The sequence below is a fragment of the Notechis scutatus genome, chromosome 6 (genome assembly GCF_049901735.1).
Source record: "Notechis scutatus isolate UNSWTSFEM ecotype Mainland chromosome 6, rNotScu1.2, whole genome shotgun sequence".
NCBI classification, from domain to species: Eukaryota; Metazoa; Chordata; class Lepidosauria; order Squamata; family Elapidae; genus Notechis; species Notechis scutatus.
In genome coordinates, this window is record NC_142014.1 from 16137428 (window position 1) to 16155667 (window position 18240).

Genomic DNA, 18240 nt, shown 5'->3' on the forward strand with positions numbered 1-18240 from the left:
ATAGCTAGGGTTTTGTAGTCAAAACAAAATATTTTCTCCTGGGAACCAAGGACATTCCCACAGAGGGCCAGAGAGAGGAGTGAAATTACCAGGCAACCGGACAGCACCTTGATTGGACCATGTGACTGTTTGGGAAAGAGGAAAAACGTTTACTTTTAATTAGGTGAAAACCACAGAGTCAGTTTTCACCAGTCTGTGCCAATATGATATATCTAAAAAAACAATTCTTTGAGGAATCTACCTGCCTTGGAGTTCTGTTTGCTATGGGCGTTATTACTTGGAACCCTGACAGTAAGTTGGACAAGCATTTCACCATGTACCATATTTTTCTGAAGCACAGAACTGATTTATGGCGACCCATTTGCTCCCAATATAGAATGTGACAGAAATTTTAAACTTTTTTTTTTTCATTTTTGAGAACAGCTGAAAAGTGTATATTAAGGCTTGAAGATTTTGTGGGTAGGGTTTGGCCAAGGAACAAAACGTATTTTTTTTATGACTTCACATGTCTTACAGTATTCATTACAGCCTAAAATCCCCTTCCCACAATACAGCTCCAAGAAGCCCAAAGTGTAGATTTGTCTACTCATCTTGCATTCCCAAGGCAGGTCACAAAGTTCAGATGTGAACTCCAGGCATAAAAATGTTGCACCAGCAACAGGCAAATGATTCAGGCAATGTGCGAGCTGGCAACTGGCTTTCTAGGAGCATTTTAATGATTCCATATAGTTGGCTGCATGAACAAAGCTGGCTTAGCTATTTGATCTCATAACCAGCTTATTACATTTCTTAAAGGTGATGATCAGAATGTTCTTGTATTAGACTTCACTATGAATTTAAATATACCTTATTTAAACACATCTAAAATCTTTTTGTGGAATTGTAAATTTTTGATGATGTAGTCTGATTTTGACTTACCTGTAATTCACAATTCATCTATTTTGTGTAGATATTTCATATTTTCTCTAGTGTAAAGGCAATTGGAAATTAAGATGTATCACATTCTGTTTTCTAATTTAATGGATGTAAAGAAAGTTAAGTACTAATTTGTTCCTAAAGATTATAATTTCTTCTATTTTGATGGACAGAGGCTTATTCCAATAGAAATTTAGAACTGCCATTTTTACAATATAAAACTGAAGTCTTAAATTCATGAGATACTATTGATATCATGAGCTACCAATGATAATATCCCTCTTAAGACACATAAAAATGATTTTAAGAACTAAAAATGAATGCCATCACACAAAGCTTAAAGAAAATACAAAGCAGCCACAATAAATTTTTAATGACAAATTTGACCATCAAGATTTTACTAATTATTTTCCAAACGTCATCTTCTTTTACCAACATTAAAAAGGCATTTAAAAAAAACCACATCTAAAAGTTTTTATTCGCTAAGTACTTTCCTTTTCTATTGCTCCACAAATGACAAATAGTGCTGAAATGGGCACAATCCATTCGATTCAAGCAAATGTCACTAACCAGTTCTACTAGGATAGTATAACGCCTGTATAAAAAGTAGTGATTGTTCTCATTTTGTACAGAAATGCAATTTTAAGCACAATTTATCATTCACTTCCAAAGGGAATCACACTGGCAACCTGCACTTATATAACACCATTTACATATCACCTTGGGTAGTGGTTTTCAGTTCAATAACTTAAGGGTTAGATGTCGATGTCTCATCTTGGAATGTAGATCATAAGTCTTCATGAATATCAGATGAACTTATATTTGCTGATGTTTTCTCTTCTGTCAAAATGAATGAATCTTAATTAAATGTAATTCCTATGCAGTCACATTACTACTATTGGCTAGCATTCAGAAGTGCCAATGCTTGTGTAGAAAGTATATTGATGTGCCCAAGGAGGGCAGTGGTCTATTTTTCTTTATGTTGGGAAGATACCTGTGATGACCCAGAGTATCTCAGAAATATAACAAAAACCAAAACGTAAATAAAAGTCCTTTAATGTCTTCAGCTTGGCTTCACTGTTTAATTGTTCACAGTGGAGGAGTAAACGATTTTCAAAATAACATTTCAAAGGAAAGAAACACAGTTCAAATTCAAAGAGCCGATAACGAAGCAAAAACCAAAAACAAACCACACTGAATAAAGTTCCACGATAGACCAGGATAAATAATTGCCAACTTCAGGAAGATAACCAGATACAGTCCGTTGGAAGAACGCCAACCAAGATAAACCTTCTTTAGGAATAAAACACTAATTTGTCTCCTGCGTCTGTTAGCACGCAGGTCCAACCTTTTATGCACATCTCAACTGCAACCCGTGAAGAGGATCATGGCCCTCTCCTCCCGAGTAGACCACATTCTTCCCTGATCCTCTCCTCCCTGTGTGCCCTAGGATGGATAGGGGATGGGCCTGGGTCCTCCTCTGACTGCTCAGCCAGACTCTGCCCTTCCCCAGCCTCCTCCACCACCTCTAGAGCCACACTTCCAATCCCTGTTGGCTGTTCCTCCTTTTCCTCAGAGTCAGTCCCCACCAGAGGCATGACAATACTTTTCCAGAGAGACTTTGTCTACTCTTGCGCTGGAAGGAGAAAGGAAAGTCCTTAAAAGCACATGAAATATTGTGCATAACGTGGAGGTCTTGCCATGTTTTTAAAAAGCAGTCAGTACATCTACATTCTCCGAAAATAAGACCTGGTGCTTATTGTGGTGCCGAAAGAAGAATAAAACTTTTTTCGGCACAATAAGCACCAGGTCTTGTTTTGGGGGAATGTCTTACCTGGCACCGGAATGATGCGCTGCGTGTGCTCTGTCCACAAGCGGCTGCAGGAGTCAGGCAGCGGTGCAACAGATGTCGGGGTGTGGAAAATCTGGTGGTGGTGGTTCTAAGGTAAGCGAGTATGGGGCGTGTGGGGTGGCTCCACCCACTACACCCATGCCCTAGCTTGATTTTTACGCCTGCGCCTTGCTCCATCTTGTACAACCAGATGGTGGGTCGGGCTTAACTAGGGCTTATTTTTGGGGCAGGGCTTATATTAGGCGCATGCGTGAGAATCGGGCTAGGGGGTGTTTTAGGGGTAGGTCGAATTTTGGGGGAAACACAATATATAGTCTCTTTTTAAAACTATGAATGTCAACCCAATACATCAGTACTAAGGGAATAATGCAGATAGGAATATAGACTGTCATCAGTAAGTATTCTGCCATATAGTTCACAATGTTGCGTCTTCAAGGATGTACTTACAGGTTGTACAATCTAAGTTTCTGAAATCCTTACTATGGATTGTTTGCTCCATTGCTAAGACTCTTCTCGAGCTGAACTTGACTGTACTATAGTTGAGACTCAATCATGGCTTAGATAAATTTGGGGAGCTGAACGCCTCTAGCCTACTTTTTGGCAGACAGATACTTGCCTGTTACAGTGCATGACACAATCTTCTCAGCCTGACTCTTGCTTTTGTTCTCAACCTTATTTACCATTCATCAACCTGTCAACCAGTTAGAGTGAGAATTCTGAGGTTGGTCTAGCTGGAGAACAACAGGCTGGAAACGGTTAACTTAGGTTGACATAATTATTGGAACAAAATTACTATGAGTTTCATGGCAGGATTTAGTCTTTATGATTTTATTCAATACCAGAAAAGATACCAGGAATCCATTAGAAAATATAGTGATCAGCTTGAAATGTAAAAAATATATTTAAAGGGAAATGTAAGAAAATTGAAACTTTCTTTGGATCAATAATTACACCATTCTCCCCACTAAATCCCACTGGAAAGACAGTCACTCACCTGCTTTTATAGATGGAACACAGATGCCATCTTTGTCTTCAAAGCCCTCTGAGCAGACACATTTGTAACCTCCTGGAGTGTTAATACAATTGGTATTTTCTCCTGTGCACACTTCTTCGGTGTGTGAACACTCATCTACATCTACAAAGATGTATGGGAAAATGAAATTTAACAATAGGCAGGTGAATTATTAAATAATATTAACTGTTTAAAAAATGTTGTATATCCATATTATAATAATCTAACCTGTGCATGTTTCTTCTTTCATTTCGTAGCCGGTTACACAGTTTTTACACTTATTAGGCCCTTCTCCTGTACATCCCAAGCAGCTGAGATCACATGCTAAAATGCAAAATAATAATGCCATTACGATGGAGTTCTTGGTCTCTTTGAGTGTAATTATTTGCTCTGAGACATTTCATTACACAACTAAGTAACATAATTGGGGTGAGTGTGGGGTTTGCTGCCCGTTTATATCTAGTAACATGTCATTACATTTAACATGACAGACATGATTAGCTAGAGAAAATGCAAAATTAATGGACACACAATTAATGAGGAAATAGTTACATTCATGACTAAGGTATTTTGTACAAAAATATTTGCATTAAGTTGGGTCTTCAGTCATGTTCTCCCATTGAAATCTTTTCAATTTAACAAGCGTATTAGGGAATCTGAAAGAGCACACACAATGCAATGTCAACCCTTAAATGTCAAATGTAGTGCCATATCAAACTTAAAATTTGAAATTAAACTGAAGGTCCACTAATTATTTTTAAATTTTCATTTTCAGCAACCAATTGGCACTTTTGTTATTCATGAAAAACAAATTAAGCAGTCTACATATTGTGATTCATTTAGAAATATTAAAAAAACAAACCTTTGCAGGAGAAAGAACCATCTGTGTTCAAACAATATTGATCGGAATTGCAAGGAGATTCTTCTGCCACACATTCATCCACATCTGAAAAAATGAACCTACATTAAAGGCTATAGCCTGAATAACAGACACATTCAAAACTTTAAAAGAAATCTGAGGTGCAAGATAGTGTTAAAATATAGATTGCACTGTATTAGATACATTTAATCAAATGTTAAATGATCTTTATGATTTTCACACTTGTCCGCCTTGTTTCTTTTCTAAGAACAAAATGATCCACAAATAGGAGTAATGAAAGAAGAGGCAAAATAAATCAGAAGTAGGTTGATAAACTGTGAAGACTAATCTGCAAAATAGTTCTGGTTGCTTCACAAATTATAGTTACAATATGTGAATGTATCCATTTCTCAATATTATTTAATGAATAAAACTACAGAACATTTAATTCTCCCATCTTTGCCTTTATTTTAAAACAAACTAGTTAACCATTAAAGAATTGAATTTATTTATGACTGAAAAATACAAGCTATTATCTTACAAAGTAAGCGAGAGTTGGGAGAACTTGATACAAATAAGCTACAGATCTACAATTTTGCTATATTTAAGAACTTTCCTTCTTGAGAAATGATAGGCAGCATAAACATCTATATATAGTACATATGAGAAAGAAAAGATAATCATTCATCCTTTACATTAATAAATTATTTGGCACATTTTTTTTTAAAAAAAGTATCACATAGCTATTCTTACCTACACAGGCTTCTTCATTTCTGAGCCAACCTTCTTTACAATCTTTACAGTCTTTGTTGGTTGCCCCAGTACATGTTTTACATGAATCATGACAAGCTATGAAGAAAAGCAACATTTGCAAGATTGTTATGGACATGCAGAACTTTAAAAAGTTTGTAACTGAAACAAAAAAATAAAGTAACTTTATAAAATATGGCTTCTTTTTCCACATTTCTTTTTCATTTCTGAGTTATTCCTGGAATAGGAATTTTATAGCTATGTTTAAAGCTCAAAAAATATACAGGGGAAAAAGGGATGATAGTACTTTGTTCTTTCCTAGCTGGAGAACAACAGGCTGGAAACGGTTAACTTAGGTTGACATAATTATTGGAACAAAATTACTATGTACATTAATTACATGAATATTCAATACCCAGCAAGTATTTACTACAAAAAAAATGTTTGTTTGTTTTTTTGCTCTTTTAACGACCCCATAATCCCTGTCATTGGGGTGAAGTCAGGGCAACTGAATGGGCTGAGTGTTTACTGGCCGGATGCCTTTCCTGTTGCAAATGCGGAGTTCGCACAAAATCAAAGATGCCAATTAATCAATCACCCTGAATAATATAAGCATGTAAACATACCTGTACAAACAGAATGTGTATCATTTCTGTAAGAGTTGTAGAATCCATCAGAACAGTTCAAACAGAATTCTCCTTGATACTCTTTTTTGCACTTGCACGATCCATCACCAGCTCTAGTGCCATCTCCATCACAGTCGCCATTTCCATGGCAAGGCCTTTCTGATCCCCCACGACAAGCTTCAAATAAGCACAACATTTACATCTCAGGTAAAACAATGTTTTGTTACTGTTTCTCTTGCTGTAGCTCAACCTGAGCATATTTATTTGTAAGTTTCATGATGAATAGGAAGCCTATCAGGACATTTTCTTTGTTTCAACTAAAAGTGTCAGAAATATTCAAACATGTTTAATAACCACCTGCAGGCTCTGCAACTTATTATCTATATTATCTAAGGTGAAGTTATCTCAACCCTTGTGGACTTTTGCAGATCTCTCAAAAACGTTGTTTTAACCAGGCCTGCAGATTCTCTGACAATAGAGAACCTACACATTTGGTTGTACCACATAGGACATTCTAATCAACCCTCTTGCAATTTTGGTTTTACTTATGTTAACTGTTTACTTGGTTTTTATATTTGGCTTCAACAGTTGGCTTTATGGCATACTGCCCAAGTCACCTTGTATGAAATGGGTAGCCATTTCATAAAATAAATACACTGCTCAAAAAAATAAAATAAAGGGAACACAAAAATAAGACATCCTAGATCTGAATGAATGAAATATTCTTATTAAATACTTTGTTCATTACATAGTTGAATGTGCTGACAACAAAATCACACAAAAATTATCAATGGAAATCAAATTTAGCAACCCATGGAGGTCTGGATTTGGAGTTACACTCAAAATTAAAGTGGAAAAAAAACACTACAGGCTGATCCAACTTTGATGTAATGTCCTTAAAACAAGTCAAAACGAGGCTCAGTAGTGTGTGTGACCTCCACGTGCCTGTATGACCTCCCTGCAATGCCTGGGCATGCTCCTGATGAGGTGGCGGATGGTCTCCTGAGGGATCTCCTCCCACACCTGGACTAAAGCATCCCCCACCTCCTGGACAGTCTGTGGTGCAACATGGCATTGGTGGATGGAGCGAGACATATGTCCCAGATGTGCTCAATTGGATTCAGGTCTGGGGAACGGGCAGGCCAGTCCCTAGCATCAATGCCTTCGTCTTGCAGGAACTGCTGACACACTCCAGCCACATGAGGTCCAGCATTGTCGTGCATTAGGAGGAACCCCAGGGCCAACCGCACCAGCATATGGTCTCACAAGGGGTCTGAGGATCTCATCTCGGTACTTAATGGCAGTCAGGCTATCTCTGGTGAGCACATGGAGGGCTGTGCGCCCCCCTAAAGAAATGCCACCCCACACCATTACTGACCCACTGCCAAACCGGTCATGCTGGAGGATGTTGCAGGCAGCAGAACATTCTCCACGGCGTCTCCAGACCCTGTAACATCTGTCACATGTGCTCAGTTGAACCTGCTTTCATCTGTGAAGAGCACAGGGCGCCAGTGGCGAATTTGCCAATCCTGGTGTTCTCTGGCAAATGCCAAACGTCCTGCACAGTGTTGGGCTGTAAGCACAACCCCCACCTGTGGATGTCGGGCCCTCATACCACCCTCATGAGTCTGTTTCTGACCGTTTGAGCAGCCACATGCACATTTGTGGCCCATTGGAGGTCATTTTGCAGGGCTCTGGCAGTGCTCCTCCTGTCCCTCCTTGCACAAAGGCAGAGGTAGCGGTCCTGATGCTGGGTTGTTGCCCTCCTACGGCCTCCTCCACGTCTCCTGATGTACTGGCCTGTCTCCTGGTAGCGCCTCCATGCTCTGGATGCTACGCTGACAGACACAGCAAACCTTCTTGCCACAGTTCGTATTGATGTGCCATCCTGGATGAGCTGCACTACCTGAGCCACTTGTGTGGGTTGTAGGATCCTTCTCATGCTACCACTAGAGTGAAAGCACCGCCAGCATTCAAAAGTGACCAAACCATTAGCCAGAAAGCATAGGAACTGAGAAGTGGTCTGTGGTCACCACCTGCAGAACCACTCCTTTATTGGGGATGTCTTGCTAACTGCCTATGCTTTCCACCTCTTGTCTATTCCATTTGCACAACAGCATGTGACATTGATTGTCAATCAGTGTTGCTACCTAAGTGGACAGTTTGATTTCACAGAAGTGTGATTGACTTGGAGTTACGTTGTGTTGTTTAAGTGTTCCCTTTATTTTTTTGAGCAGTGTATAATATGTGGGGGTGAGAAATTCCACATATCTTCTCATTGGATAACTCCAACTTTTACTCACTTACCCCACCCCTACCCTTTATCTTACAAAGTAATGTATCACTAATATATTGCCTTTTCTTTTTGCTCCACAAGTACAGGAAAAATAACAAAATATTTTAAAAAACAGCTATCTCAGTGTAGAAGATAAATATCCAGTGATATATCCAAAAAGCATTTGCTCTTAAATAAGGCTATTATTAGAAATATAGCTGCCTCTTGCATCCTTTCTAATACTTCCAAAACCTATTTAAAGCAGTTCATTTAACTGATTCCATTCCATTCCATTCCTTTCATTGTCTATCATGTCTCTAGACAAAATTTTCGGCAGAATTCACAACACTGATGGCACAAATGAAGCTTAATTATCTACATTAAATCTTCTCAATTCTACTTATCTGAAATACTTTTGTATTTATCTATTCAAGTTTAATTACCAACACAGTCTGGTCCATGCGTTCCAGCAAGGCAACAAACTTCAAGTGTTTCAATACAAAGCCATTTAAACAAATCAGGGTGTTTCTTCTTCCTGTAAGAATAAAATAATTCATAAGAAATGTTCATGAATTTCATTTTAACCTGTGCAAGTTACATACCAACATTAATTTCTGAAAGAAGAGATCAAATTGCCACTGAATTCCAAAAGGCAATAATGTAAACACCATGCAAGATGTGTATATACAACCTGTAGCATCCTATACACAGAGAGCTTGGTCTCCTGGTCGAGAATAAAGCAGTGAGCAACTGGCACGAGTGAACCAGGCTATTGCAGTACAATTATTTCCTACCTCATTATAACAAACCAGTTCCTTTGAGAACAATGAAATATTTGTAAAACAACTCTTAACGGCTTGAGAATCTACTGTCTTAAATTATTATGCTTCAGTAGTATGTTGTACCACAACTACCATACCTGCACTGGCCAGGTCTGTGCGATTGTTTTTGAGAAGTTGCACTACAATTTCCTACCAGAGCATCAGATGCTGTAATGACTCACCTGGATGTTAAGCTAGACCCATCATTATTTCCAGCCATACTTTTAAAAAAAGTAACAAACAGTGGATAGTGAGATTGAATTTTGATTGGCATTAGTAGAGCTTGCATTTTCAATTGCTGACTGATCTCTGTCTGTATCCATTTGCAACCTACCAGTTGCAGTATTTGGTCCAAGGCTAAGCCCTAACTCTAAGCATTAAAGTTAGACATAACTCTAACTCTACAACTAGGATGTTAACTATACTATCTATCATAATTTAAAAATCTTAGAATAAAACTCTATGAGGCCAGGAGAGGCCAAAACTGTATGAGGCCATCAGATCAACAAGTGAAATACTGAACAAGATATTCAAGAGAAAACTAACGTAGGACTTGTGTTTAGAAACACAAGGCATTAATAATTAGAATAATTTACCTGTGTGAAAAATGGCAGCAAAGTTTAAAAGGACAAGGGAAGAGCAGAGAGCTGGATTTAGCAGTGAGAAGCTCTACCTAGAATTTTAGTATCAATAATATTTTCCTTTATTTATTTATTAAATTTATATATCCCTTTTTTGCTGTTTGGGGTGACTGTTGGTGGCTATCTCTTTAAATTGAGAGAAACCAAATTATGGAACTTTGACCTAAAAACAGCAAGAAAGTGATAGAGAATATAATATTTCAGATATTTACAGCAAAAAAAAGAAAAAGGGCCGGGTCCAGGAAATTACTTATTTTTAAAGAATCAGGGGGCTTTCAATTAAAACTACAGTCTGATAATTAGTAACTGCTGATAATTTCATTTGAGGAGAAAGTCCTATCTTTTCAACCCTTCTCTCATATTTAAGATATGATTAAAGTTTTCAGTAGCTCTGTAGCAGCAGCTGGAGACAACTGACAACCTCCTCAGTGCATAACACAGGCACACACACAGGTACACACATATTGAGCATAATAATCTGTAACACCAGAGTTAAAAAACAAACAAACAAAACCAATAGCTACAGATCTTACATTGGTAACCTTTTTCAGTGGAGTCTATGGAAATGCCATTAAACTCAAAATTATCAGAACAGGACAAGGAAAAGGCTTTAACCTAACGTAACCAGGGATCGCTAATCAAGGGCAAGGTATCATTACAAATGTGTAAAAGAATGAGTTAGCATGAATGCATGTTCCACACAAACACACGCCAAAACCCTAAACATATGTATTCAATTAAAAAAAAAAAAATTCAGCTGTATCTCAGGACCAAAAACTGGTTTGTAGGATTTGCAGCTAAGTGATGATATACAAAGAAGAACAACTTGCCCTTCTGATCCCAGGCAGTGCTGTCAGGGCTGGTAGTTAGATAAATTCTCTTCTTTAGTTGCAAATGGAGCAGATGCGATCTGGAATTAACAAGAACCTTATCATGGAATCCTAGGAAATAATGTCTAGAACGCTTATCACGTGCATTACGGTAGCATCTAGCAGCCGTGTAGAGCAACAACGATGGAAATCTCAATACTAAATGCCACCAATAAAGAATATGCCAGGCTTCTGCAGGATATTGAAGTTTGTTTAGGAAACTTCGAGAATGATTATATCCACCTTCTGATGATGCAAAAACTCAGGGTAGTCTACCTATCAATTTAATGCAATAAGCCATCATTTGCTTTTCCTTATCAGCAGACTGATAAATTAAATTGGAAATATGTGTCTCAAGGGGACACTCCAATGCTGTATACTTTTATTATTCTGTGCCATTCATAAAGCACCTGCCTTGTTTTAGATGTTTGCACCCTAAATGGATATAGCCAACCCTCCAGATGCTTTGGCATGGTCGTTGCTGAATAATTATGGACACAGTCCAAAAATTCTGTAGGGCACCGAGTAATCTACCACTGTTTAACAAAATGGGAGGGGAAAGGGAAACAGCTGCACTAAATGCAATCTACTTTTTTTCTGCACAAGATCTTTGAAAGTAGTTTAGATTTTTTTTAAACCATCAACACAACACAAATGCTGCAGCAAAAACAACTTTATCCTACTCATGTAGGTTTAACTAAAGTATATAGCAAATAAGCATGCCTTGTCAATTTAACAGCGAAAGGGGAAATACATGATCAAACTACAGCTTAAAATGGGCTTTTAATGCATTTAATATTACTTTAGATTATCTGTGTTTTTAAAAATTCTTACCTTTACCATGCACTTACAGCCAATATTTTAAAAAAGTATTATTGTAGTTTTACTTACCGTTTGAACCACCAAGTTTCTATGTGTTCTTCATGCTCCTCTACCATGTTGTTGCATTCAAAGTTACTACTGTCACACAGATTTTCTATAATTTCTACAAGACGAATTTCACTACATAGAAAAACAAGAAATGAGTTGATTTATTGAATTCTGACACAGTGCTGAAATGTCCATAAAAATTAAAACACATATCTTAAAAAAATCAAGTGTTGCTATTAACTTCTAATACTATATAATCTACAACTACAATGTCCTTGAGGAATATAGGCTGTCTAGAACCATGAAATATAAACAACCAAACATATAAATAATCAATCTACTAATTTAAGCTGAAGTAGCTTATAATAATAAAACATTCACCATCCCAAGACTGCTAAAACTTTGAAAAGAGCTCTTTGCTGAAGGAAACTGCCTGCATGGAAGGCTTTCAGCTACACAGCTAACCTACAATGGACACCTCAGCATAAGGCAGCAAGCCACCTTTATCTGCTTTTCCTTATCAGCAGACTGATAAAATTAAAATTAATTAAATTAGATTGGAAACACAGGTGTTAATGGGATACTCAGTGAATGTGTTGTATACTTTCACTGTACTGTGCCATTGGCTGAGACAAAGGTTAAAGAGACAAAGGTCAGCAGGCAGCAGCAGGTTGCAACCCTATTGGTTTCCCCACTAATTTTTGGGGAAGCCAGCAGAGAACTTTGCAAATAGAAATCACATGATTGTGGAGTGCCAGTCATAAGTGGGCAGAATTGCACCGATGAGACCCCTCTCAACCCTTCACACCCATTTCTCATGGTTCATGGAGGAACTGAGGGTTCTGAAACAGGTTAAGAGACACCTAGAGCAAATGCGCAAATGGAGCTCACCTACTACTTGCATGGACCGGTTCTCAATGAGACCCGGTCCATGGACCCTGGGTCTAGAACACCAGCTGGAGAAAAACGAAGGATGACTCTGATTGGATACAACTTAAAGCCGCTATTAAGGTCTATTATGTGGCAATAAAAGTGGCAAAATAACACTATTTCTCCTCTCTTATTGCTTCTGTAGAATGTTACCATCAGCCCTGTTCTGGATCACCTTGTCCCTCTTAGGGGTGTGTGTGTGTGTGTGTGTGTGTGTGTGTCAGATGATCATCTGAGCCCTGGTTTATCCTCTCCTTTAAAAAAAAAAAACATCACTTGGCCCCACCTATCTGGACAACTTTTATCCAATTTCCCATCTTCCCTTTTTAGGGAAGGTGGTGGAAAAAGTGGTCGCCTGGCCTGGATTCAGAGGGCCCTGGATGAAACCGATTTTCTGGACCCCTTTCAGTCATGTTCCAGGCTATGGGACAGTTTGGTTACACTTATGGATGATCTCGGGTGAAAACGAGATGGGGCTAATGCAAACATTTTTGCTCTCAACTTCTTTCGATATCATTGACCAGGGATCCTTTTGGGCTGGCTATGTGAGTTGGGGATAAATGGCAGTTTAGCACTGGTTCAGCTCCTTTCTCCAGGACTTCTCCCAATAGGTGTAGATAGTGAAAGATCTATACCCCATCGCTTGCTTGCTACAGGGCTCAGTACTCTCTGCTCTCCTGTTTAACATCAGAGTGATATATCGTTTGTATGCTGATGAGACTCAGCTCTACATCTCCACACCTGGTGATCGGAGAGATTCTGTCTTTACCCTCTCAAGGTGCCTCAAGGCTTTAGTGACCCGGATGGGGGACAACAGGTTCCGACTGAACCCTGAGAAGACTGAGTGGCTCTGGGTGCATGGAGCTTCAAGAGTTTTTGTGTTCCTTACTTCTGGATGGGTTGCATTATCCGATCCAATTCGCAACTCAGGGGCTCCTGTGGACTCACAGCTCCTGCTTCAAGAACAACCGATGGGTGTGACTAAAAGAATTTTTATACAGCTCCAGTTCCTGCACCAGCCGTGCCCTTACTTGATTCCCTGTACTCAAGTTATTTGAGCCCTAATCAACCTCTCATCTGGACTATTGCAATGCGCTCTAGCCTTGAAATCCATTTGGAAAATTCATCTGGTTCAAAGTGCAGCAGTGAGAGCAGTCTTTGGGGCCCCCGTATTGCACCTCTAGCCTGCGAGCTGAACTGCGGGTATCGGTCCGCTTTTGGATGCAGTTCAAGGGGTTGGTTATGACTTTTTAAAAGTTTTAGGTTACCGTATTTATCGGGCGTATAACACGCACAGGCGTATAACACGCATCTTCATTTTAAGGGGAAATTTCAGGAAAAAAATTAAAAAAATTCTGCCTGCCTGCCTTAGTTTCTGGTTGTTTGGGAGCAGCTTCGGCTGAGAATAATAACTATTCGCCTCTTTTACTCAGCCGAAGCTGTTCGATTCAACCATTAACGAAGGCAGGCAGGCAGGAACGGAGCACTGCGGGCGGGCGGGCGGGGCGGACGGGGTGGGGGGGGGAGAGGCGACAGGAAAAGCCCCCGCTTCTTTGAAGCAGTTTCTTCCTGTGCTGGTGGAGGAGCGAGAGAGCAACTGAGAGAGCTGACCCAGAGAGAAGGACAGGCCGGTTGCTTCCTCCTCCCCTTCTTTCATTTGTGTCCTTGATCCCGATCCCAGCAGCATTCACCGAAGGCTTCTTAACATATATCGGCGTATAACACGCATACATCATTTGCCCCCTATTTTCAGGGGGAAAAAGTGCGTGTTATACGCCCGATAAATCTGTATATAACGAACCATTTCGTTCTACTATGACCAGCCCGCTCCATTTGTGCTGGCAAAGAGGATCTACAGTCAGGGAACTCTGACTACTGGGACACAGAAGAACCCTCTCTGCCATAGCGCCCACTCTTTAGAACATCTTACCCTACGCGGTGAGATCTGACTCCACTTTCCTAATCTTCCATAAGAACCTGAAGATCGGCTCTGCTGATTGGTCTGGGAATCTAACGGAAGAGTAGCAGACATGGGGGTGGGGGGCGGGCGGGGGGGGGCTACTGACGGATAGCAAACTCCACCTGTCCTTGCTTCCTGCTTCCCCACCTGTCCATTGTCAACTCATAAAACATTTCAATGCCCGTTTTATAGTTGCCAACAGAATGGGAGTGGGGAAGGAGTTTGAAAGAGCAGTGCAGCAATTTGGAATCTAAAGTGCATTCCATTGATTCTTGCAGAGATTGTAACTAGGCGACTGAAGTTTCTCCTGCACAAATCTCTAATTGGAGAATATGGTTGATGACTCTTGGCTATGGACGTGTTTCGTTGGAGAATATGATTTATGATACACCCAGAGGTGGGGGAAAACCAGGGTCAAGGGTGACAGTGAATTACATGTCTCAGAATCGGCTACATACAAGTCATGCCAATGTCATTCCTAATGAATTCTTTGAATTTTTTTGAAGTTTGGTTCAAGGCTCATAATTTAATTAGGGAGATCGCTGGAATCCTGACAGCTAGCCGATTCTGAGACACCCATTTTTTATTTTCATATTACTGTATACCCAGTTTTCTTTTTATTGTTTATTCTATTGTTCTGTTATTGTTATGTTTACGCTCTTTTCATTTTTCCATTTTTATTATTGTAAGCCTCCTAGAGTAGCCACATGGTGAGATAGGCAGCAAATAAACTTAAAAAAAAAACCTGCTGCGTTAAGCATAGGAATATTAAAGTTAGACTCTAGGCTTGGACATTTTCAGCAGCCCAAACAGCAACATCTGGACTTGTTTAAAGCTTGCATCCTTGCATGTACAAATTCCTCTTTTTTCTGGTTGCTGTGATATTTGTGTTGGATTTGAGATTACAAAACTATAGTATGGGCCAGGTTATATGTTGATACTTGAGTCAAACTTAAATATCCCAACATGAAAAATAAAAGTATGTTTGCTAGCCAACTGTCTTCAAACAGAGTCAGGTACTTAACTATAAATTAACAACATTTCTGCTTTATATACTGTATTCAGTCTCAGGCATCTTGATCTTGCTCACTGCAAAGCCTATTAGCACATTGAAAAGAAAAATAATATATGCTATACCTTGATTCATATTTTGATAATGTTTTTTCTTCCCAAGCTGTATTGCCACCTCCAAAGTTCTTCTTTGCTGTGTCTGTTAGCCCCTTTAGAACACAAATTTGATAAAATGAATATTTTTTCAAAATATTGTTTTTACTACCAAAATGCAGACCCTTTTTCAAAAAAATTTATACCCTAGCCAAGTGGTGCCCAGGGACCGGTTCCATGGATAGTATACTATATCGAGGTCCAGTAAGAAATATTTACAGAAAGTATACATACAATACAGAAATGTATTACTCTGCAAATGAATTAGTTTACTCTTTTTTGAAAGCTCATACTTCAAGTCCATACAAAGGTTAAGCCCTATTAATTGATAGATTATTGTTCTTTCTACCTGTTTGCACACAAACCAGCAAATATTAATCAGCATTTTTGAAAGCGATTCTATCAACATGCTTTGAAACCAGTAATAATTCAAATTTTCACTAGTGTCAATGCACTAATAGTACTCTTCTTTCCAATAATTAATCCCAATACAAAAGAGTTCTAATTTTATACCATTCTCATTTAATATTTTCTCAGTTCATTATGTACCAGCCTAACTATAAATCCATATCCTTATTTATAACACCATAAAATTGAATTAGGAAGTGTTTTAACAAATGCTTTCTGTCACAGTTTAAAATTTAAGGATTTTTTAAAAGAAACATTTCTGGAACATGAGAGCCAGTTTTGTGCACTGACAGAGGTGCTAGTACAGGCAGTCCTTGATTTATGACCATAACTGAGCATACACATTTCCACTGCGAAACAAGGCAGTTGACTTGTTTTACATTTTTTGCCACAGTTGTTAAGTGAATCGCTGCAGTTGTTAAGCCAATCATGCCATTGTTAAACAAATCTAGTTTCCTACATTGAGTTGGCTTGTTGGAAGCCGGCAGGGAATCACATGACTGCAGAAAAGTGTCACATCATAAATACATGCTTGTTACCTACTGTCCGATTTTTGATCATGTGACCATCGGGATGTTGCAACGGGTTGTAAGTGTAAAACATGGCCATGACATTAAAAAAAAAAAAAACTTCCAATGGTCACTAAATGAATGGTTATAAGTTGAGGACTACTTGCATAGGCTCTGAAGTCTAGCTCTGCTTTTTAAGCATAAAAGCCAGCTGGGTCATTTTAGGCCAGTCTCTCTCTGTATCTCTCTGCCTCTTTCTCTTCTTTTTCTCTTTCTCCCTCCCTCCCTCCCTCTCTCTTTCTCTGCCTCTCTCTTTCTGTCTCTTATTCTCTCTCTCTCTTATTCTCTTTCTCTGCCTCTGTCTGTCTCTTTCTCTCTGTCTCTCTTATTCTGTCTCTTTTTCTTACACTCTGTCCCTCTCTCTTTCTCAGCCTCTTACACTCTCTCTTTCTGTCTCTCTTACTCTGTCTCCTTCTCTAACACTCTGTCTCTGTCTCTTTCTGTCTCTTACTCTCTGGCTCTCTCTTATTCTCTGTCTTGTTCTCTTACACTCTGTCTCTTTCTCTCTGTCTCTCTTATTCTCTTTTTCTTACACTGTCTCTCTCTCTTTCTCTGCCTCTTACACTCTGTCTCTTTCTGTCTCTTACACCTTGTCTCTCTTACTCTCTGTCTCTTTCTCTAACACTCTCTCTTTCTGTCTCTTTCTCTCTCTCTCTCTCTGGCTCTCTTATTTTCTGTCTCGTTCTCTTACACTCTCTCTCTTTCTCTGCCTCTTACAGTCTCTCTCTCTCTCTCTCTTACTCTCTCTGTGTCTTACTCTGTCTCTTTCTCTTACACTCTCTCTTTCTCTGCCTTACACTCTGTCTCTGTTTCTTACACTCTGTGTCTCTTTCTGTCTCTGTTTCTCCCTTCTCTCTCTCTCCCTAGCCCACCTCACAGGGTTGTTGTTTGCGTGGAAAACAAAGACACGGGAATGTTAAGATCACCGCCTCGAGTTAATTTCTGAAGCCTCCCTGTAAAGACACAACCCTAACGAATAACGCTATTAAAAATAAGCCAGGACACAAACATTTTGTCTACACGGAACACACAGTACACCGCAATTTGTTGGTGTTACCCCTATTTAAGAAACTAGTTTTAATGAGGGGGCGGGGAAAACCAACTTTCTCCGACTATTTTAAATGGAATATATGTTAAATGGAATATGGAATATGTTAAATGGAAGCAGTTAAGCCAAGGTCTCTCGCCCTCCGCCCTCCTTAAGCTGCCGAGCAAAGGTACCCTCAAGCTTCCCTGCCTCTCCCACCTGAGCGAACCGGTCGACGATCCCTCGACAGGTGTTGCAGGCCTGCCGGAGCCTCTCCTCAGGGGAGCCCAGAGCTTGCGACGCGGGCGGGAAGGAGAGGAAGGCCAGGAAAGCAAACGCTTCCAGCCATCTCCACGCAGCCCGACCGGCTTTCATCGCTTTAGGCAACCGCCCCCTCCCCTTCCCCTGAGCTCGAAGGCCGGTTCTTATTCACAACTCTTTTGCTTTTGCTTAGTCCCGCCCACGCTCACCTCCGGCCAATCGTGCGGCTCCCAGCGGAGACCCTCGTGCTGGGAAAGCAGGGCACGTGGCCCAATCGTGGCTCGCCACGCTCCGAGCCAATGAGAAGCCCACGTAGGGGGTTTAAAAAAAAAAGTGGGGGGGAGCGGAAGAGCTAGGAACCGAACCGTAGATGTACGCAACGTTCCAGTCTTCAGGATTGTGACGTCATCCTTCAGAATTTCTTTTCTTTC

The 18240-nt window shown here is 39.7% G+C and overlaps 1 protein-coding gene across 1 annotated transcript; it reads right to left on the reverse strand.

Moving 5' to 3' along the window:
• Positions 1–1252: 1252 nt before the first annotated feature.
• On the reverse strand, positions 1253–17943 carry CRELD2 (CRELD disulfide isomerase 2). Its single transcript, XM_026669022.2, has 10 exons — positions 17768–17943; positions 15518–15600; positions 11512–11622; positions 8733–8824; positions 6015–6191; positions 5392–5487; positions 4642–4725; positions 4008–4103; positions 3762–3902; positions 1253–1755 (listed from the first exon to the last, which is right to left on the reverse strand). The coding sequence occupies exons 1-10, from the start codon at positions 17921–17923 to the stop codon at positions 1703–1705; spliced, it is 1089 nt and encodes a 362-aa protein (XP_026524807.1). The 5' UTR covers positions 17924–17943; the 3' UTR covers positions 1253–1702.
• Positions 17944–18240: the final 297 nt, after the last annotated feature.

Coding starts and splice junctions, on each gene's coding strand:
- CRELD2 (XM_026669022.2), bottom strand. CDS start 17,923: ATGAAAGCCGGTCGGGCTGCGTGGAGATGGCTGGAAGCGTTTGCTTTC. Junction 5,488..6,014: donor TACACATTCTGTTTGTACAG/GTATGTTTACAT, acceptor TTTTCTTCATAG/CTTGTCATGATTCATGTAAA. Junction 3,903..4,007: donor GAAAGAAGAAACATGCACAG/GTTAGATTATTA, acceptor ACATCTTTGTAG/ATGTAGATGAGTGTTCACAC.